This window comes from Phocoena sinus, chromosome 10 (genome assembly GCF_008692025.1).
Source record: "Phocoena sinus isolate mPhoSin1 chromosome 10, mPhoSin1.pri, whole genome shotgun sequence".
NCBI lineage: Eukaryota > Metazoa > Chordata > Mammalia > Artiodactyla > Phocoenidae > Phocoena > Phocoena sinus.
The window spans coordinates 46121632-46144046 of NC_045772.1; the positions used below are offsets into that span (position 1 = coordinate 46121632).

Consider the following 22415-nt stretch of genomic DNA (forward strand, 5'->3'; position numbering starts at 1 on the left):
TTCCATAGAGAACCTGAGAACCTGCTGCATAACTCCTAGACTCCTCAGCCAGACCAGAGTTATAAAATGGGGCCAGAGAAGAGAAAGCTTCTGTGAGGAGAGTAGTGAACAGTTTCTTTAGAGGGAGTGGTAGCCGGGCTGTGAGTCCCCAACCTGGGGACGAAATTTCAAGTGCACCTGTGGAGAGTGTTTCGTTTAGTTGAGAGAGAGAGAGAGAGATGGCCCGTGCCTGACTCATGCCTGAGAAAGTTAAAGCCAACATTCATCCTGGGGGCTGACTCCTGCCTGGGACTCCAGGGGGCAAGAAAGTGCCTATCTCCTCTTCGATGGTAAAGCCAGAGATTGCACTGAGATTGGCTAGCACTTTCAGAGGTTGTCAAAGCAAGGGATTTTCCCCATGGAGCACATGAAGTTCACCTGGTGAAACCTTATCATGAGGTTGTCTTGAATCCTATCCAATACAGTTACCTGAGAGGTGAGAACACCACAGCGGAAAGAGGCTAGATGCCCAGGAGCTGAGAAGTAACAGTGGTAGTTTGTTAGAATAATAGCCCCCAATGCATCACATCTGTCACCTTTCTCCTTTACAGTGTGACTCTACTACTCTTTCCATGATGAGGTGGAGTACATTTCCCCACCCCTTGAATCTAAGTAGCCTTTTAACATTTTGAGCCAATAATTGCCGCAGAAATATCATGAGACTTCTAAGGCTAGGCCTTGAGAGAACTTGCAGCCCCTACTTTATCCTTCTTGGAACGCCTGTGTCATCAAGAAGCCTACTGGAGGATGACAGATGGGTCACGTAAGCCCAGCCAAGAGTCAGTATCAAGGTGTCAGTCATACACATGAGGCCATCAAAACTAGCCCCCCAGCTGACCTGTCAACTGACTGCAAACATGGGTGAGTGAGCCCAGCTGACATCACGTAAAATCGAATTGCCCAGCTGAGCCCAACCCAAACAGCCAGCCACAAACTGAGAAAATAGTTTTTGCTGTAAGCCACTAAGTTTTGGGGTGGTCTGCGTTAATAGATAACTGATGCAAGCAACCATTTGAACTAGAGATGCATCTGCTGGTGTAAGAACTGTAAAAGAGGGGCTCAGCAGGAAACCTCCAAATAGCCCACAAAAGCACCCCCAAGCTAATACCAATTTTAACCTTCTATACCAGACTCATCCAATATCACCAGCTTTTGCCATCTGCCATGCCTGGAGAGGCAAAAGTATCATTACAGATTTATCTTCTTCCTGCCTCTATCTCCCTTCCCACTTCTACAGCAGTGTCTTAGTCTGTTCCGACTGCTATAACAAAAATACCAGAGACTGGGTGACTTATAAGCAACAGAAATTTATTTCTCACAGTTCTGGAGGCTAGAAGTCCAAGATCAGGGTGCTAGCAAGGTCAGATTCTGTGAGGGCCCTCTTCTGGGTTGCAGATGGCCATTTTCTCAAGTGTCCTCACGTGGTGGAGAGGACAAGAGAGCTCTCTGGGGTTTCTTTTATAAAACACTGATCCCATTCATGAGGGCTCCACCTCATGACCTAATCACCTCCCAAAGTCCCCCATCTCCTAACACCATCACGTTGGGGGGTTAGGATTTCAACATATGAATTTGGGGGGCAAACAGTCAACCAGCATCAGCAAAATTTTAGTTTACTGAAAGTCTCAATTCAGCATTTAGAATAGCCAAACCTGGGTAAAAAACAAAAGCCAAAAACACCCAAACCCAAAACCAAAGAAAAACAAATTCCAACCCTCACCCTGGACCTGCTTTAGCTGGAAGCCTGCAGTGGGAAAGGGGAACATGGTTCTTTGCTCTTTCACAGTTCACCTGTTCTCCTACCTGTTTCTAAGAATAAGAAGAAATGTTCATGGCTTGCTGGAGTTTTTATATAAGGTTATGGGAAGTTTAAAGGGCCAGTAGAAGACAAAAATAAAGTCACTGAAAAAAATAAAGTCACTTTGAAAAATCACAGACCACACGTCATATTTGTTCAACATGCTAGTTACACACATTTGTCTTCCCCTCTCTTATCTCACATGGATGGCACAGTCCTTGTTTCATTCATCTTTTTTTTTTTTTTTTTTTTTGCGGTACGCGGGCCTCTCACTGTTGTGGCCTCTCCTGTTGCTGAGCACAGGCTCTGGACGCGCAGGCTCAGCGGCCATGGCTCACAGGCCCAGCCGATCTGCGGCATGTGGGATCTTCCCCGACCGGGGCACGAACCCGCATCCCCTGCATTGGCAAGCAGACTCTCAACCACTGCGCCACCAGGGAAGCCCTCTTTCATCTTTGATTCACCAGCTTCAGACACAGTGCCTAAGGCATAGAGACACCAAGAGAATGTTGCACTGGATTTATGTTGCGCTAAACCCCATTTTACTTTTAAATTCACTGCTAATAAGGTCTTTTATAAAGAGAAGGAATACCATTTAAAATAACAATGGGGAAGGGTAGTGGGGAAGAGGGGTTATTCCCAGAGATTATTTTGTTTACTTTGAGCATTTTTTGATTTGTAGAAGAAACATATTTGACTGTAGACTTTTTAGGAAAGTATTTAAAATTATTTTTGTATAAGTATTTTAATAGCAGTTTTATTGAGATATAATTCATATACCATAAACTTAAAATTATTTACTTTAACAAAAATAAAAATCATCTGTAATCTTAACAGATAACACATTAATGTTTTGGTATACATCCTTCTAATCTTTTCTCCTAAACAGGTTTTTCTTGGGTGTAAGTACCTGACTTGAAGCAGCAAAATGATAGTACAAATGATAACAACATTTCACTTATTAAGAAGAATATATGTTAGGGCTTCCCTGGTGGCGCAGTGGTTGAGAGTCCGCCTGCCCATGCAGGGGACATGGGTTCGTGCCCCGGTCCGGGAAGATCCCACATGCCGCGGAGCGGCTGGGCCCGTGAGCCATGGCCGCTGAGCCTGCATGTCCGGAGCCTGTGCTCAGCAACGGGAGAGGCCACAACAGTGAGAGGCCCGCGTACCGCAAAAAAAAAAAAATAAAAATAAGAATATTTGTTAAAGTACACTCAAAACAAATGTTACGTGGAAAATATCTCAAATTTCTAGCAGTAGTTATCTTGGGGAAGGTGGGAGAAAGCTAGGTTTGCTGAGGAGTGGAGGCAAAGCATATTTTAGTTTTACCTCTAATGTTGTAATTTTTTAAAAAGAAGGACAGATTCTGGGTATTAACTATGCATTTAAAAAAAAGAGAAAAAACTCCAAACATTAAAAAAAGAGTTGCCATATGTATAAAATAAGTTTTGAAGGGGGTGGTTATGATAAATGTAAAAGAATGAACATGTCTAGTCTTGGCAGGGAAAATAATTTCAGGAGCCTTGCCCTGCTAACCTGGCCTCACCCTCACTCCTTCTACAATCAGTTCCTGACTCCTTAGTTCCAAAGCCATTAAACATGCATCACATGATTGAGAAATGCTGGCGTCATCTCAGTCCTCTGAAATTCAGGTAGCTAAACTGTTTTTTTAATTTTTAATTTTCTTCCAGAAATATATTCCTGATTATCAACTTTCATTGATTCTTAAAGGGAGAAATGATTAGCGTCAAATAACTTAACAAACATACATATATTAAACACTTACATATTTTTAAAATGTTCAGTTCAGTTTCCAAATGTTCCACTTGGAGTTATAGCAATAGTACTCCATAGTTAAGCTGCATAATTGTGTTTTCATGTTTAAACCACGTGCAAGCCACCTGGGATTTGGTAGCTAAGTACAGTCTTTTCTCGTTGCGATGGCATCAGGAACATGAGATGATGGGGGCTCCAGGTCACCCACTATGCAAACATGTGGCAGCTGTTCATATTGCAGGCATGTGGCAAAGTCTGCAATATGTCACCACACATGATTTTTCTCTATACTAGGCCTATACCTAATTGGGATGAGGCTGGCATTTCTGAAGCCAGCATCCTACATGTAAAGCAGCTAGAAATAAGAAAGAGACATATGGGGCTTCCCTGGTGGTGCAGTGGTTGAGAGTCCGCCTGCCGATGCAGGGGACACGGGTTCGTGCCCCGGTCCGGGAAGATCCCAGATGCCGCGGAGCAGCTGGGCCTGTGAGCCATGGCCGCTGAGCCTGCGCTTCCGGAGCCTGTGCTCCGCAAGGGGAGGGGCCACAACAGTGAGAGGCCCGCGTAAGGCAAAAAAAGTAAAGAAAGAGACATATGCCCCTAGGCTGAGGCATAGATAACTCAAGTAATGAGAAAAGCTAGGAATGGAATGACCTGTTGTAGCAGTTCACTGTTCTGTCGGCTCCATTTGACACGTCTTCAAAGCTCTCCTTCGGGAGCTGCCCTGAGCCACAAACACCTTGCTCTTTTCTACTGTGTGACAGCATGGCAAGAAGTAGTATATATGCCTGTAAGCTGCCTAGGTAGGCAGTAGTACACATTATTTTATCATACAGCTACATGGAGCTCTTTCCATGAGAAGTGTTTTTTACACAAACTGTTTACTCTTTCAGTAAGATACATATAAGTTTTTTTTTAAAAGTGCTTCATTTTTAAAAAAATCTACACTTATCATATCCAAAAGTGCTCTGAAAACAGAAAGTTTCTTCCTAAATTCTGTGACAAAAACTGATCTGACCTGATCTGAGGCTCTCATAGTCTTTAGTTAACACACTTATTGGTGGTATTTGCATTTGATAATGGGTGCCATCCTAGATTCTTTTGGGATTTTTTTTGTTTGGTTGTTTTTTTAAAGAAGATGTTGGGGGTAGGAGTTTATTAATTAATTTATTTATTTTTGCTGTGATGGGTCTTCGTTTCTGTGCGAGGGCTTTCTCTAGTTGTGGCAAGTGCGGGCCACTCTTCATCACGGCCTCTCTTGTTGCGGAGCACGGGCTCCAGACGCGCAGGCTCGGTAGTTTTGGCTCACGGGCCTAGTTGCTCCGCAGCATGTGGGATCCTCCCAGGGCTCAAACCCGTGTCCCCTGCATTAGCAGGAAGATTCTCAACCACTGCGCCACCAGGGAAGCCCTCTTTTGGGATTATTGAGTAAAATATTTTATAGGTACCCTATCACTTGCTAAAATCTGAAAAATTTTGATTCTAAAACACAACTAACCCTAGGTTTTCAAACAAAGGATTGTGAAGCAGTATGTCCCCAAAGTGTTACTGATGTGGTGATTCTACCAAACCGCAAATGGCTCCAATGAGTATTTTTGCCCCAAAGTATGTCATGAGGATGAATCTCCAGGAAAAGAGAAAAGAGGCATGTTAGAACAGCTGTAGGAGTAAAGAGGCTGCCCAAAAAACTGCCACAGGAATGATCTGGTAAGTGATGTAGCTGTAAGACTGTATAATTACCAGAAGCTATCCATCCATAAAGACAGCACACTGCACTGCTGCTAATAGTTGTCTGCATAAAAATGAAAATTCCCACTCTTTTGAGACTTTTAGGTATAGGATATTCTTTTCTTTTTTATCTTTTTTTATTGACATACAACATTAGTTTCAGGTGTACAACACAATGCTTTGACATTTGTGTATGGATATTCTTATTTAGTAGTTCTCAACCTGTTTAACCATTAGACTATCCCAGGGAGGGAGCTTTCTAAAAATGACCCATGCATGGGTCTCACTTTCAGACATTTTGATTTACTTGGTCTAGAAAGGAGCCTTGACAACAGCGTTTTAAAAAACTCCCTACATGACTCTAATGGGCAGCCAGAGCTTTAAAATGTCCCAGTACCCAGGCTGTACCCCAGACCAGACACAATCTTTGGGTGAAGCCCAGACACAAGTAATTTTTTTAGAGATGCTCAGGTGATGCGAATGTATACACAAAGCAGATGGGTTGCAACCCACTGAGTTTCTTGGCTTAAGGCTTAAGTGTGTCAACTGTTTTTTAAAAAATTCTTCCTGGGGCTTCCCTGGTGGCACGGTGGTTGGGAGTTCGCCTACCGGTGCAGGGGACACGGGTTCGTGCCCTGGTCCGGGAGGATCCCGTGTGCCGCGGAGCGGCTGGGCCCTTGAGCCATGGCCGCTGAGCCTGCGCGTCTGGAGCCTGTGCTCCGCGGCGGCAGAGGCCACGGCAGTGAGAGGCCCGCGTACCGCAAAAAAAAAAAAAAATTCTTCCTTAACCAAGTCATTTCTAGATAATCACTGTAGCAGGGTCACCAACAAAGAAAATAAAGCTTTCTCCACTCTGACAGTGGCTTATTCATGCAATCTCTCCTCAATTTTTTTATGAATGCAAAAGGGGAAGGGGAAGAAAGGTATGGAAATCACAGGAGAAATATTTCAAAATACTTTAGCACAATAATCCATACTATGTTAAACCCCTTTAGTTCGTACATCAAAGTCAAGAACAAAAGTGAAAAGTAGAATTCACTTTGTTTGAGGCTATATGTAAAGGAGAGCACAACTTAGAAGGTACATAATAGGAAATCATAGCATTTTCCAGTGAATTCTAGGACAGCAAATGAAATAATAATTGCAATAATTTTCCAGTGACTCTTTTACTGGTCAAGATGCCAATGTAAATCAGATTCCTAGACAAATTTCAAAGAAAGCTAGAAAATACATTAAAAATATTAAATTCAAGATAATTTCTGCTCAGAGACAAACTAAAACATATAGTAAGGAGCATATTTTTTAGACGTATCTCTTTTCCTTTACCTAAAAATAAATTTTTTTCATGCATTCTAATGGTCACATGAAAAAGACATTTACTTTTCTTCATCACTAACCCTGAGGAAGGAAGAACAAACATGGAGTAGACCTCACAGCTCACCAGGAACCAAACTCCACACTTTTTTTTTTTTTTGCGGTACGCGGGCCTCTCACTGTTGTGGCCTCTCCCGTTGCGGAGCACAGGCTCCGGACGTGCAGGCTCAGCGGCCATGGCTCACGGGCCCAGCCGCCCCAACTCCACACTTTTTACAATAATAAATGGCAAGTAATGGGAGAAGTCCAGGATGCTACACTTATTCAGGCTTCCACACACATCGGTTTAAATACTTAAAACATATACAACATTTGGATAATTGGCATGGTGACATTTCTCTGCCACAACTGAGCCATTTAAAAATTTTATTACTTTTAGTCCCTTTACTGATTTAAACAAACAAAATAAAATTTATATCTACCATGCAGGAACTTTCATTTCAATATATAGGGACATTATAGTTTCACTGCTCAAGTTCCATTCAGCAGAAGAAAAATATGCATAAATTCTATGAGCCTTGTCTTTCACCAAAAAGATATTAGTTGTTACAATGGAGTTCAGAGAGAGGAAAACGTGGAGTTCCATTGTAATGGAATAGAGGAGAAGCTGGCATTTCTGCTTTGTCATTACAATTACTCTTCTTGGGATGAGACTTGGAATTGCAAATTTAGCTGAATTTACCGAAGTTTTAACTTTAGTAAATGAAATAAAATTCACTGTCTGGGCCAAAACCCCCAAGCAGCTGCTGTTGGGAGCAAGAGGGCAACAAGGACAGAAGAAAACAGATTCACGGCATTGTTATCAAGAATGGGTTTCCCTGCTATGTACTTCACCTCATTAGCTGGGCTGCTGACCACCATGCCAGTGCTTTCATCCAAACCTGCAATGAAAAAGAAGCAAGTGAGGTGGAAAATCCAAATGACTTGAAAAAAAAAAAATTAGCTTTCTCCTCCAAAGGAGATAATGTTTCAAAGATTCTCAGCCATTCGTAAAATGACTTTAGAGGATAATGTATATGATGAGTGATACGGAACCCATGATTACAAAAGGTCTCTTTGAATAAATGGGTTTCAATACACCTCAATGCTGCTCTCTCAACAATGCTGGAGTTCTTTCCAAAGTAGAAGGGAGAAACTGAAAAGCAGAGATGGCATGAAACTGGCAGACAGGGCTTGCCTTCCCAGTGGCTCCCCTCCTAAGACCAATCTGTGAGACTCCTGAGAATAGGAGCCTCTACAATGGATACCCAGGAGTAGCAAGGTGCTTACACAAAGAAGGCACACAAAGATGAATCTAATCTGCTCCCCAGCCCACATTTTTTCCCCCAACCCACTCAATATGATCAGAAACTTCCCAGTTAGAGCCCAGTTTAGAATAAAACCTAGGCTCTTTACAAAAACGTGTAATGGGTGTGTGTGTGCACGTGCATGTGCATATATGGTTACTAACCCTTTAGTATAAATTAAAATCAGATTGCTTCCTCCTCAGCATCTAGATAAGACTAATGAACCTGAGAGAACAAATGTTCTGATGGTGGAAAGGGGAGTGGAAGGACAAGTCGATTATCTTGGGACATGAAGAGAATTGGGGGCACTGTATTCAGGGAACCATTCTCCAGATGTCTAGCCTCTTCACTGGATGAATCAAAGGAGAAAACGTGGTTGGTTAGATGGTGGAGCAAATACACACCTAACAGAACATGTCAGTACACTGACATGACAGGAGAGCCTGAGATGCAAAGCACAGAAAATTCTGGAGACAACGGACTCTCTCATATATCTTGAGTGGGACTAAAAACTCAGTGGGGAGGAGAGCAAACATGATGTCACAGTAGAAAAGTACATCATATGTGTATAGTCAGATTATTAGAATAATTATTTCTCAAATGGACTTGGAAAATAAATGGAAGGAGGGACATTATAATGATCTGACTCCAAAATTCTGCGTCCGTGGGATTAGGTAAAGTCCCATAAGCAAAAGCATCTGTCTCCTGCACTATCCTATCTTCCCTGCATAGCTTCTACGCACTGCCTTGTAGGAGTAATTCTCTTTCAATCAATTTGACACAAAAGAATGAGAAATTCAAAGTGGTAGAGGAGACTTTGCTCTTTCATTCTGGGTCCCCCAACAACCTGTGTCTTGGCAATTGTTTTTATTATCACATCTCTTTTTTTTCCTTTTCCATATTTCTTCCCCATTTCTTTCTTTTTTTAAAGATTTATTTATTTATTTATTTTTGGCTGCGTAGGGACTTAGTTGCAGCACGCAGGCTCTTCGTTGTGGTGCGCGGGCTTCTCTCTAGCTGTGGCGTGCGGGTTTTCTCTTCTCTAGTTGTGGCGTGCAGGCTCCAGGGCACTAGAGCTCTGTAGTTGGTGGCACGCAGGCTCTCGAGTTGACGCGTGTGAGCTCAGCAGTCATGGCACGTGGGCTTAGTTGCCCCACGGCATGTGAGATCTTAGTTCCCTGACCAGGGATTGAACCTGCATCCCCTGCACTGTAAGGCGGATCCTTTACCACTGGACCACCAGGGAAGTCCCCCCATTTTTTTTAAGGACACATTTATTCAGTGTCATGATCAGACTACTGCATTTAACAGTCAACAGCATGGGTGAAAAAAACAACCCTACATTAAAAACCCTTGCTGTAATGCTCTACACTTTCCACAGAAAAGAAACTAAAATAACTTGTTATACAATTAGTCAAAAATACAGTCCTCGAATTTTTTGCCCATAAACATGAGTGTTGTCTAAAACATATCTTCTTTGTAGCAGCTAGGCCCCGCCACCAGTGTGCATGGCTGAGTTCCCATTTCTTTAATACACCAATAAGTTACAACAATAAGGTAACGTTCTTACCACTAAATTGCATGGTAGCTCCTAAATACGAATCCACGATTGATCCTAGTAATCCAGCCAGACCCCCAAATGCAATAATTGGCCACTGAGGAGCAGAAATGTCTAAATCATTAACAAAAACCAACTGCGTGAGGAAGTATGCAATGCCCACAAAGGTCCCTCCAAGGAGACTGGAGGCAAGGCCCACCATCGTAACTCCTCCGTTGGTCCCTAAAGAAGAACATGGATAAAATCATCTGGTTAACAATCAGCAAACACATAAAGTCAAAAAAAGCAAAATATTTTGGTACCTATCTAATCAAGACTAATTTAAAGAAAGGGTTCACTTTGAGGCAATCCAAAGACCATCCTACTTAGAAAACAGGCTTTTCTCCTCAGTAACTCCTGACATTCTAAGCAGTGATGTGGAAGAGTTTAGTAGAGCTAGACTGCCTGGTTTCAGTCTTAGTCCTGTCATTTCCAAGTCTGGTTACTGTGGTGAAGTAACTAAGTTACTTAACTAAGTTACCTAACTTCTCTCTGCCTTAGTTTACTCATTTGTAAGATGTAAACAATAAAAGGACCAATTCACATGGTTATTAAGAGTAAACAGTAATCCATGGAGAGCAGTTAGAACACTGCTTTGCACGTAGTAGGTACTCAAATATGTTAACTGTTATTATGATGATGATGATGATGAAGGGGAAAAGAAGGAAAATGAGAGGAAGGAGGAGGAGACAATGATAAAGTACTAGTAGTAGTACTAGTAGTAGTAGTAGTTGATAATGATAATGGGGAAATGAGATATACATTGAAGCACTAACCACATAACAGGCTCCCAAGAAATATTGTATCATTTCCTTCCTTTTCCTTTCCCACTGATAAGCCTGTGGGCCAATCTCTATGTTTCTATATTATTTATCTAGGAATTACTAACACTTCCTGCAAATATTATTTATTATCACCGATTTAATATCCTATAGCGATTTTCCAATTAAGGAGACAATCTGAAATTCTTAAAAGGCTTTTAAATAAGAAACACAATAAATCAAGAGGCTTTTTGTTCATTTTTTTTTAACATCCTAATTGTAGTATAATTGCTTTACAATGGTGTGTTAGTTTCTGCTTTATAACAAAGTGAATCAGTTATACATATACATATGTTCCCATATCTCTTCCCTCTTGAGTCTCCCCATTTTTGTTTTTTAAAGAAACTTAAATAAAGACTCACCTACTGGAACTTTCTCCCAGGTTGTTATCAGCCTCGGTGGGCTTTTACTCAGAACAGTGCCAACTTCTGAAGCCCATGTGTCTCCAGCAGAGCAGGCCAGTGCAGCCAAGAGAGACAAACACATCCAAGAAGCAGTGTGCTGCTTGGAAAAATCTATTGGGATTTCCCCAGGGCCATTTTCTATCATGTATAGCAGGGCCAGCTCTGTGGGCACAGCTCCATTACAGAACACCTGAATCCAATTCCTCTGCCCACCTAGGAACAAACAAGGGAATGAAAAGGACAAAAAATGTTTTCTCCTCAGGAGGAAAATCATGCATTTTTAGGAACTTACATTTCAAAACTTAAAAGAAAAATGACTAAAATTTCAAAAATGACTAAAAGTGGGATGGTAACTTTGCCCACATTCTATATTGTTTTAGAATAATGAATGAGAGACTTCAGTATTTCTACAGTTCTGCTGTTATTTGCTATTGTGGTAAAGTAATAATAAACTATATCAGGTTACTACTAAAGTAATTCTCATAAAATTTATGTTTCAATAGTCTAAACATGTTCTGATTAGAAGCTTATGATATGTTAAGATGAAATAAAGGTTCCTCTTTTAAGTAATGTTAAACATAATTCATTCTACCTTCCTTGTATTCTGAATCTAGACGTTTCTTTGTTTCTCCCCTCCATTTAGTGAGTCTTGAGGAAGAAAGAAAAAACATCAGCAAAGAGGTGAAAAAGCTGAAATTTGCAACGGTTAGGATAAATCCAACCACAAGCCCTGAAAGAAACACATATATACACAAAATTACACTTAGTCCATACATTAATGCTGTGAAAAAAAGAATGATTTTTTTTCAGTTATTTTCATATTATAACTGGAAATGTTCATTTCCCATACCTTTACATTTTTACCAACTAAGGTATTACCAAACAGTATAGGGTCTTTCAAGTTTCTATTTTTTACATTTTCCCCCCATAGCCTGGGATGTTTTTCTACTTTACAAGGAAAATTCAATAAATAGAGCATCCAAGAGTAAACCTGGGAGAGAGAGGCATATAGAAAACAAATTCCAACATGACAGAAGTAAGTCTCCCCTTATTAGTAATTATTTTAAATGTAAATGGGTTACATGATCCAATCAAAAGACAGAGATTGGCAAAACGGATAAAAATACGTGGTCCAACTATATGCGGTCTACAAGAGACTCACTTTAAATCCAAAGACACAAATAGTCTGAAAGTAAAAGGATTGAAAAAGATAATCCATGCAAATAAGTGACCAAAAGAGAGCAGCAGTGGCTATACTAATATCAGACAAGATAGACGAGCTCAAGACAGCATTCGTGTGACATGATCTCCCTCTCTCCCTCTTTTTTTCTTTTTTTTTAGCATTTCTTTTCTTTTGGGCATAACAAAATGCTCAAGGCTCATCTTAGACCTACCTTGCCCTAGCCCTGGAAGCAGCCGTTTCTCTGAGGAGCTCTGGTTCATTACAGTGGGGAATGGAGAGCAGAGGTCAAAATCTAGGCTTATGGTGTGTTCTAGTATATTTGCTTTTTGTGGACAAAGCAAGTGAATACACAGACATACAAATATACACACATGCATATATATGCATGCTTATATATGGGCACATACACCTGTATATACACATATACATAAATATTTGGGGAATCACAAGATCACACCAGTAACTCCAATTCCAATCTATCTCCACAGGTTCTCTCTTGCTTTTCCCCATTCCATATTTGTATGCCTTTTTCCTTAGTTAGAACTCTGGCCTCAAACAACAATGACAATTTCACTCATCTGCTCAATCCTCTATTATATCTAAAAAACTGTTTTAGAATTGCTTCACCCATACTACAACAAAGACAAACCTACTAAAAATAGTAATTTGTAATTCTCCCCTTCCTGTAACCCCAGACTGAAGGAATAAAGAATATAGTTAAATACTGGGTCCATAAGTTACTCTTTTTCTTTTTCTCCCTTCAGTGAGCTTATAGTATTCATTTAAAATACAGTTGGGTTCATCTGTTTTAGTTTGCTTTCAGTTTTAGATCCCCCCCTTCCCAACTTCACTGATATTCTTAAACATGCTTTTAAAAGTCACACTTATACAAAAAGGTATATTTAGAGAGGTGTCACTTCCTCCCATGTCCCTTCTGCCCCTCCCTCTATATTTTGCTCTCTTTCCATTCTTTGTATGTATTCAACATCATTGTTCTCCAGTTTATCATTCCTGTGTTTTCTTTTTTGAAGATAAGCAGATATATGCATGTTTTCTTATTTTTCCTTCTTCCTTACACAAAAGGTAGCATTCTCTATATGTGATTTTGAACTTCCAAGCACACTTTTGACAATTTTATCTTCCTTCTTTCAGGGAGAGAATGTGCTAGTCTGCCACTGAGTACTCAGATAAGTGGCACCCAAGAGTGGCAACCATGGGGTTCATGGTTGACAATTTCTGCTCTCTGGAACTCTTAAGATAAATAGATTGAGTTTTGCTATATGAAGATTTATTTTTATTAAATAACACAATAAGCAAAGTTCTACTAAGTAACAGAATAGATATTAAATAATTATTAAATAAGTTACCATGTATTTAATAAATATTAAATAATAGAACAAGAGACCAGGTTCCTATTTCTGTAGCAATAGGAAATTTTCTATTGGTTAGCTCCATCCTGACTGATTGATCCATCCAGAGATACTCGGTTATTGGCATGTTACTTATGTTTAGTACTTTTTTACTGAGAGTGCAAGAAATCGCTATAATGCTGTATAAAGTAAAATAAAGTGCTTCAGCTCTGGAGTTGAACAGTCTCGAGTTAAAATCTTGACTCTTCCACTTACTTCTGCATGACTAGATGTTACCTAACTTTAAGCCTCAATTTCTCATTGGTGTATTAAGAAGAAGAAGAATTCCTACCTCACTGGCTTGATGTGAAAAGTTAAATGAGATAATTTTTATAATATGCTTATTATAAACCCAGCATGTAAGAGGCCCGTAATAAATGTTATCTAATATCATTGGCAATAATGGCAGTTACAGTGGCAAAACCTCAACAAGAACATCATTATTATTGCAATTATGTGTTATTATTATAATAACAAAGATGAATATTATTATGTTACCCAACCTTTAAGTTTTTTCAATTTTTTAAAATTTATTACAAAATTACTACATGGGTATTGGAGGGGAAAGCCAAAACATACAGAAGTCAAAGTGCCTCCTTCCCTCACCACCGCCACTCCCATCCCTTCTCCATGGTCAGTCACTGTTAACAATTTGTTCCACAGTCTTAAGCACACCCAAAGTGAGATGGCCCTAAAAAAACCTACACTGATATGCTACAAAAAGGAATCTACATCCTTTTTACTTCAAACACCTCAAAATATCACATGAAGTGATCAGTGTTCAAGTTGATGACAGGTTCGGAATGAGGAAATAAATTGAAGCTAATGTGCTTTGAAGGAATGATTTCTTTTATGTAGTCTAAAAAATATCTTAGAACTTTTTGCATCTCCCAGTTATGACAACTTTTAGATTAGTAACTGCTAACTCCACTTGGTGTCTTTTCCACCTCTTCAACCCACCTCTATCATCTTTAATCGTCCGTGCTAAGGAGTTAATTTGCATAACAATCGGATGCTCCCAAAGACTGTGAAGACTCAAGAATTATGACTGCCTTCTAAGCTTAAAACAGGTAAATTCTATAACTGGCAGATGCCATCTAGGGAAGTAAAACAACACTGTCTACAAATGTCTTTGATAGTGGGAGTAGAGTTACCCAAAATTCCAACCAAGGGGACCTGGGAATAATATCTGGGAGACAGGAAAGGGAAAGGTAGGACTGGAATTTTATAACTTAATAAACTCAAACCTAATCAATTATATTATAAGTAATTTGCCTAGAGAAAGACTATGGGAATCAAAAGAAGGCTGGTTAGCCCAAAATATAGAATATGAAGGCCAAGAGAACCAGAGGTCGGCAGACGTAAATACTATATAAGGGACAGGACTGTTTGACCTGCGGATTTGCATTACTGACTGTTTCTCAGACTCTGTACTCTGCCAAAGCAACCTTCTCATTACAATCTGACTTCTCAAGTGGTCTGACTGCAAGAACTGGACATGCCTGAACAGTGATGTTTGTATTCCAGTTGGCCCAGTAGTTCTACATTTTATCAGATTAATAAAGCAGCATTCTGGCTCATATATTAGTCTCTTATAACAATGGCAACATAAACCAGTTTTCTTGGCTCTAATCAACTCTGGGTACCTGATAGAATGAGGTTTCTATTTCAAAAGACTGAACGCCAGACCCGAATTATGATAACCAAAGAGGTAAGGCCATCCTTGTGAGAACACACAGAGCACAACCACTGGCCCTTCCTGACAACACCTCATTGGCTGTGTACTTCCATTACACTTACAGCATCTCCTTCTGGGGATTAAATGCCTCAAACCCATCTTACTTATCATCTGTCTCCTCTGACAGTGGGATTTTTATCTATTTTGTTCATTACTAAGTCTTCAGTGCCCAGAACAATGTCTGGCATACAGGGGACCCTTACTAAATATTTGTTGAATGAATGAATAAAAAAAAATGGGAAACCATTAAGCCTAAGCGTCTTGGCAAGTGAAATTAAATTTAAACTTGTCAAGCCAAGAGACTGATGACAAACTGTCCACACAGACATGTTCAAAGGAACACACTGAAAAACTAGACTAGACAACACTTTCTTGGAGCAAATCACCTGCACAGTGCTTTACAGTTTACAAGTACATTCTCACATAACCCTCATGTGATCCTCTCCTTATTCTAGAAGCATTCTTTCTCTCAAGGAGACAAGAGCCCTTCACTTCAGTGTCCACCCTAAGCAATGCCTCAACCCCTCCCCTCTTCCTTCAACACTGAGGTATATGTTCCTGTGTCACAGAGGACTCTAAATACCCAGATCCTGAGGAAGTTCTGAAACTCTTCTCAATCCCAAGCACACTAAAGACATGGTATGGCAAACCTTAGTAAAATTCCTATGACTGTAATAGTAGTTGTGGAAGGAAAACAATACTAACATTTATAAAATACATGTTGCTATTTTATGAGTGCCAGGTCCTCTGCTAAGCATTTTACACGTATGACTCCTCATGATAAGTCAATGCTATAGATAATATTATTCCCTCTAATTTGATGGGTGGGAAAACTATAACACAAAGTTTAAGGGACTTGCAGTTATACTTCAGGACAGTATTCCCAAGTACTACGATATACCTTGAATCAACATTACAGTTTTTTGTCCTTAAGGAAAAAAAAAAAGCTCCAAACAAAAAAGATAACAAAATTCCACAGAATGCAATGATTAGGAAAAGGGTAGTGGTTTTAAAATCAATCTACATATATTTCCTAAGCACTATTATAAGAGCATGTAGCGCTATTCAAAAAAGCTTAGGACACAGAAGAATATGATACACTCTGTGTCTTTGGGGAGTTTATTGGATAATACTTTATAGTTTAAAAAGATATGTTGTCCCACACATTATCTTGTTTGAGCCTCACCAATAAGTCCATAAGGACCTATTTCATAGGAGATGAAGAAAGTGAGTCTCTGAGGAGTTACGTGACATGGACAAGTTCACAAAGATAGTAGATGGCAATGCTACAATTCAAATATATATCTTTTAATTCTTTTTTTTAAAAGTCTTTACTGAATTTGTAATAATATTGCTTCTGTTTTATGTTTTGGTTTTTTGGCCACAAGGCATGTGGGATCTTAGCTCCCCGACCAGGGATCCAACCTGCTCCCCCTGCACTGGAAGGCGAAGTCTTAACCACTGGAACACCAGGGACGTTCCTACATCTTCTAATTCTAAATCAAGCCAGGTAGGAGAGGAGTAGAGGCCAAAGGGCCAGGAGGCAGAAAAGGAAATGGTAGTAGGAAAGAAAAAAAAGTGGAGATCAGAAAAGTAAGAGGAGAAACAGGATCATATACAGCATGGAAGCCAAAGGAAGACAGTACTTCAAGAAGAACTTGACGCTTCTTCCCACAGGTCAAGAACAATGAAAAACCAAGGCAAGGCTACCTGAGAAAGGACATTTTTAGCAAAGCATAACTCTATATTGTTATATTCAAATAGAGATTGCTCAAATTATTTGTTATAAATGAGTAATTTCAAAGTGCTAACAACAGATTTCTCAATTTCTCAACAGAACTTGAACAGTGTATCTCAATTATGAAGAAGGAAAATGAGCATGATTCTGAAGAACTGTGCCTAATAATAAAAAGCACCCTATACGTGTTGGCTATGTGCTAGGCTCTGAGCTAAAAACTTTAGAGTAATTATCTCACTTAATTCTTACTGCAATCCTAGGAATGAAATCGGGGTGGATCAAGATTTTGTGGGTCCTGACGCTTATAAATTGGGGGCCCTCTTTTTAAAAAAAAGCACAAAAATATCTTTTACCTCTGTAAAATTTACAAAACAAGAAGACCATGAGAGCACATTGCTAGGGTTCTTCCTAGAACCTTGAAAGGTGCCATGAAGTTTAAGCTTTATTACTTTCATGATTTGTCCTTCTCTAGGTTAAATTTATTTTTATGCACAGGAAGCATTTATTTATTTTTCGAAATTTTAAAAAATTGAAGTATAGTTGATTTACAATGTTGTGTTAATTTCTAGGTTAGATATTAAAAACCCATTTCTCTGAAAACTGAGGTACAGAGAGGTTACGTGACTTTTCCAAAGCCATAACTATTACTCAAACTCATCCTGCCTGATTTTAGTGCTTGTTCTTTTACCTATCAGGCTATATTGCCTCCGTGAAGGCCTGCTCTAGTTTATAAAACTTCATGAAACATCTGCTGTATGTGAACACAGAGGGGATAGGGTGTCTCCACAGTGCATTAGGGCTAATGATTATCAGCATTTTGAAGGCTAGGTAGGCAGCTTCAAGACCTGCCAGTTCTAAATAATCCTTATCCTGTAGTGATCTCAGCCTACAGGAAGTATTTAGTGGGGGGGGGGGGAATCCTCATGTCTTGGGGCTTATAACACTGGTAGGATATGAAAATCCCAAAGTCAGATCAGATCCTATCAATCCCCTGGTTCAAGGCAGGGGGGATTCTAGTTTGGGATAAAATCTTTACTGTGTCCTGATAAGCCCTGTATTATCTGGCCCTTACCCATTTCTTCAACTTTATCTTACTCTACTTTTCCTTTTCTTCCTATTTTCCAGTCAAATGAGCCTTATTCTCACGCCTGAACAAGCCAGGCTTGAACATATCAGGGCCTTCCTACTTGTTCTGTCAGCGGAACATGCTTCTCTCAGATCTTCTCATTTCTGACTTCTTCAGGTCCCAGTTCAAAACAACCTCTTTAGAAGAAAGGTTAATCCAGACCCTATCCACAGAAGAATGCCCCACATTCCCCAATATACACACTTTATTATCTTTAATATTCTTCTCATAAACTTTATCGTTATATTAAAAGTTTTATGTATTTTATTTGTTTATTATCTATCTGTACTAAAGAATAAAAGTTCCATAAAATCTGAAATCAGCTATAACCCCAGTTTCTAGAAGAGTGGCACACAGTAACTGCTCAACAAATATTTGCTAGAAGAATAAATAAATGGCCTGTCCCCATCTCAACTCTGAAGGATGAATCAAGAATACTCAGTTGGGACTACTCTGCCTGAGGCTATTAATAGCAATTTCCAAGTACTATTCTTCTCAATGGCTCCTCTATTTTACCTCGAGGAAAAATGTTCCAATGTTTCCACTAGCAGAAAACTTAAACCAACTCAGGAGCAGAATAACCAAGGTCCTCAAAAGTCTATCCTACTAATCTAGTTGTTATCAATTACAAGGTTCAATTTGTACATCACACTAAAAGGGTATGTTAGTATCTGAAATTTTGACAGAATAGTAAAGTTGAGTAATGCATAACTTTATCATTGTCTAAAATATGCAACATTGTGATTTATAGGCTCATATATTCAGAATTTAGAAAACATGAGTTTAAATTATATAAGCAACCACTTATTATATGGTTAAACATTCAAAAGAAAAACATACCTCCTAAAGCCCCAGTATGATTTAGACTTTTCTTTTTAAAGCCATTAGAGACGATCAAAACAGGAACAAAAACTGAAAACAGCCAACGCCAAGGAGAAATAGGCTGTAAGTTACCTGAAAAATTATAAAGGTAGAGCATAAATTGTATGAAGCCTGCACAGGTTAGCTTTGGCTGCAAGTTTTATTTTGTTTTGTTTTGTTTTTTCGGTACGCGGGCCTCTCACTGTCTTGGCCTCTCCCGTTGTGGAGCACAGGCTCCAGACGGCGCAAGCTCAGTGGCTATGGCTCACTGGCCCAGCCACTCCGCGGCATGTGGGATCTTCCCGGACCGGGGCACGAACCCGCGTCCCCTGCATCGGCAGGCGGACTCTCAACCACTACACCACCAGGGAAGCCCGGCTGCAAGTTTTGATAACTGCATTCTGGATTAAAATACTGTGGTAAGTAGAGAAACTGAGATAAAGTCACCAAAGTAAAATATTCATGTTGAGAATTATATATTTTCAGAGAGACAATCCTAGTAGGGAATGACCAAATAAGTCCTGTCCAAGTTTAGAGAACCATTTACAACTATTTATAATAATGGGTATTTGATAGATATTTGGAGATCTGAAATGAAGCTCTGGTTCTTTATTTTTTTGGAAAGGAGGCATGTATTCATTCTCAAGAACTGTATAGAACAAATACCTTTCTTAACAGGATCCAATTATTCCTCTCTCTACCTTTCACAGAGATTTTTTTAAATCCTCCCACAGGCTACACACCTCAGGACTCAAAAGTTAGCAACTGATTTTTCCAAAGGTTGCATCCAGCTCACAGATGTTTTGTTTAGCTAGCATAACTTTTTTCAGTTTGAATCAATATTTAAAGTTTAGGAAATTTCGTATAAAAATCCAGATTCTTGTTTTCTGTTTTAAAAACTGGAAGTTCAGGCCCACATGGCAGAATTGACTACAGGTAGAGAAGTCACCTCCTTTAGACAGGTCATGGCTTTCCCATTTAAAGTCCCCGCCATTCCTGACAGACTCTTAAACACCAAGGCTGAGTGATTATAGTAAAGAAAAGTGTGAACTATTGCTTGTGCCCAGGTTTCTATCAAAAATTGGAAAATGCAAGACAAAGAGGGTGAAATGTTAAAAAAAAAATTGGGAAAATCCTATTTCTAGAAGTGTAAACTGTTCCCATGTGTTTAATATGCAAAGTAAAGCCTTGGAGAGCTTCACTTATCTGCATCAGGTGCCTGGCCCCAAGGGGTCACTTCAATTTACAAATCCTGATTTATTCTATGTAGTTCAAGTCATAGTTAATACTGGCATTAAGGAGAATCTTCTCACATACCTCTCCTCCCCGAGCCCTCATCCCCTACTGGGAATCATTATGAATGAACAGCCTTGAAAGCACGTGTACCCTGGAGAGCACGCACTCGATTATTCACATGTTTTTTTGCAAAAGGACTAAGGTCTAAAAAGGTAATCATTTATGATAAAACCATTTATAAGAGTTGACTTTCTCACTCTGTTTTTCACTTTTCCTTTGAACTGAACGGTATTGTTTTTATAAAGGGGTACCAAGGAAGTTTGTACAAAGGCATACTTATGCTCTAAGGCAGTTTCAAAATCTTAAAGATTTGGGGGCTTCCCTGGTGGTGCAGTGGTTGAGAGTCCACCTGCCGATGCAGGGGATACGGGTTCGTGCCCCGGTCCGGGAAGATCCCCCATGCTGCGGAGCAGCTGGGACCGTGAGCCACGGCCGCTGAGCTTGCGCGTCCGGAGCCTGTGCTCCGCAACGGGAGGGGCCACAACAGTGAGAGGCCCGCGTACCGCAAAAAAGATTTGAGTTCAGAGTACCTCATATTTATGCAAATTGGCTTCAGCCTTTAAAACAAGTCTGTTCTTTTGCAGTGACCAAACAGCAGACAAATCTTCCAACTCTCCAAATGTAAACATTGTATCATCATTTATTTTTACTTTTTATTTTTTACAGGACACATGAAACTGATAAACTTCCTTACTAATATTCTTATTAAAAGCATCACTGCAATTGCTTTGCAAAATTATGTTTAACCTCACTTATTTTTCACCAAGCTAGATGTAATAATTACATGAAATAAAAGACATTTTGGAACCGGTATAACTAGTATTATGACAAGCAGCATTTACTAAAAGCTTTAAAACGTTCAAGGCACTGCATATTTCCATGTTAGTAAATGCAAATCAGGCCGTGGAAATTAAGTAAACACAACAGTTTATAACCATTCAGAAGATATGAGTTTTGGCTTTCACAATGGTACTTTCTAAATTTCACCGATTAGGTTATAGAAAGACAATTTAGAACATTCATACTCACCATAATAGGTGCTTGCAGTCATAGACATAATCCAGAAAGCTAAAGAAATGCAAATGATCAGACTCAATATAACTATATTAGCTATCATCTCTATGTATTTTTTGTATGTATTGTGGTCAAGATCTGTCATGAAAAATAACAGCATGAACACCTGGGGGGGAAAATATCTCGCGTTTCTGAGAAAAATAGTCATTTAAGTTCCCAGCAAAACATTCGTGTAGAGGCGAACATAAATGCCAACATCTTCCACCGTCCGAAAAAATAATATAAACCCAAACTATTTCCGGAAACTGGGCTGGTGGGGCGCTGCCGCAGAAGCCTGAGCGAGATTAACGCCTCCCTGCGAGAGCAAACCGCAACCTCTCAGACAGCGGCGGGCTCGCAGACCGCGTTCCCTTCACAAACTTGAACTTCGCAGCCGGGAAGGTGAAAGGGAAGCGGAGGCAGCCAATCAGCGGCCCGGGAGGGCGAGCTCCGCCCCCCACCGCCCGCCCATGCGCCGACGGTGGGGGTCGGCAAATGCAGAGAGGCGAGGCGCGGTGCCGGAATTTGGGGTGTCCCGGTGGCGAGCCCCGAGTGACGCAGTGCGGTCCCTCTCGACGGCCGCTCGCGCAGCCCTAGAGGCCGGGTCCAGGCGGCCAGGGCCGAGGACCCTGGAGCTCAGCTCGCTCCTCGCCGCTTGTCAGCGTCCCGTGGCTCGCTCCTGCGCGCCTGCGCCGCGGCCACCCGTGGGCGTCGCCTCGCTTACGTGAGCGTTTAAAGGGCGGCTCCAAGGTCTAGAGGACCAAGCGAGGACTGCCGTCGGCAGGGCCCTGTACGTTTGTAATGCTCTTTAGAGTCTGGACCTTTGGAACACCTATAAAAGTCTTGTGTTTGAGGACATACCCAAACGCTGAAAAGTGAAACCACCACCAAGGCAGTAACAGAATAGATGAATGAAAGCAAGTGAACTTAGACCCAGTAGACCATGTCAAGCATCAGATTCGAATGCTTTTTCGTCTGTGAACAGTTCATGGCATACAATATTATGGACTTCTTTGAGGTGGGGGATATATTGGGCTGTGGAAAGGGAATTTTATGACTGAGAAGATCACTTAAAAACAGCACCTGTAAGGTGCTGGACACTGTTAGCTGCTGGAAATGTAAAGATAGCTCGACATAGTTCCTGCTATTGAATTCTCAAGTAATTATTATGTGGAACATTGTGGAAAT

The 22415-nt window shown here is 40.3% G+C and overlaps 1 protein-coding gene across 2 annotated transcripts; it reads right to left on the reverse strand.

The window, feature by feature from the left end:
• Window positions 1-2190: 2190 nt before the first annotated feature.
• Window positions 2191-21923, reverse strand: TMEM19 (transmembrane protein 19). Of its 2 annotated transcripts, XM_032646798.1 has the most exons (7): window positions 21204-21898; window positions 18858-18971; window positions 11416-11553; window positions 10782-11036; window positions 9572-9781; window positions 7550-7596; window positions 2191-2319 (listed from the first exon to the last, which is right to left on the reverse strand). In XM_032646798.1, the coding sequence occupies exons 1-7, from the start codon at window positions 21394-21396 to the stop codon at window positions 2287-2289; spliced, it is 990 nt and encodes a 329-aa protein (XP_032502689.1). In that variant the 5' UTR covers window positions 21397-21898; the 3' UTR covers window positions 2191-2286. The 2 variants fall into 2 exon arrangements, with proteins under 2 accessions (XP_032502689.1, XP_032502690.1); XM_032646799.1 differs by lacking the exon at window positions 2191-2319 and having other exon boundaries at window positions 6867-7596; window positions 21204-21923.
• Between the last annotated feature and the right edge of the window lie 492 nt (window positions 21924-22415).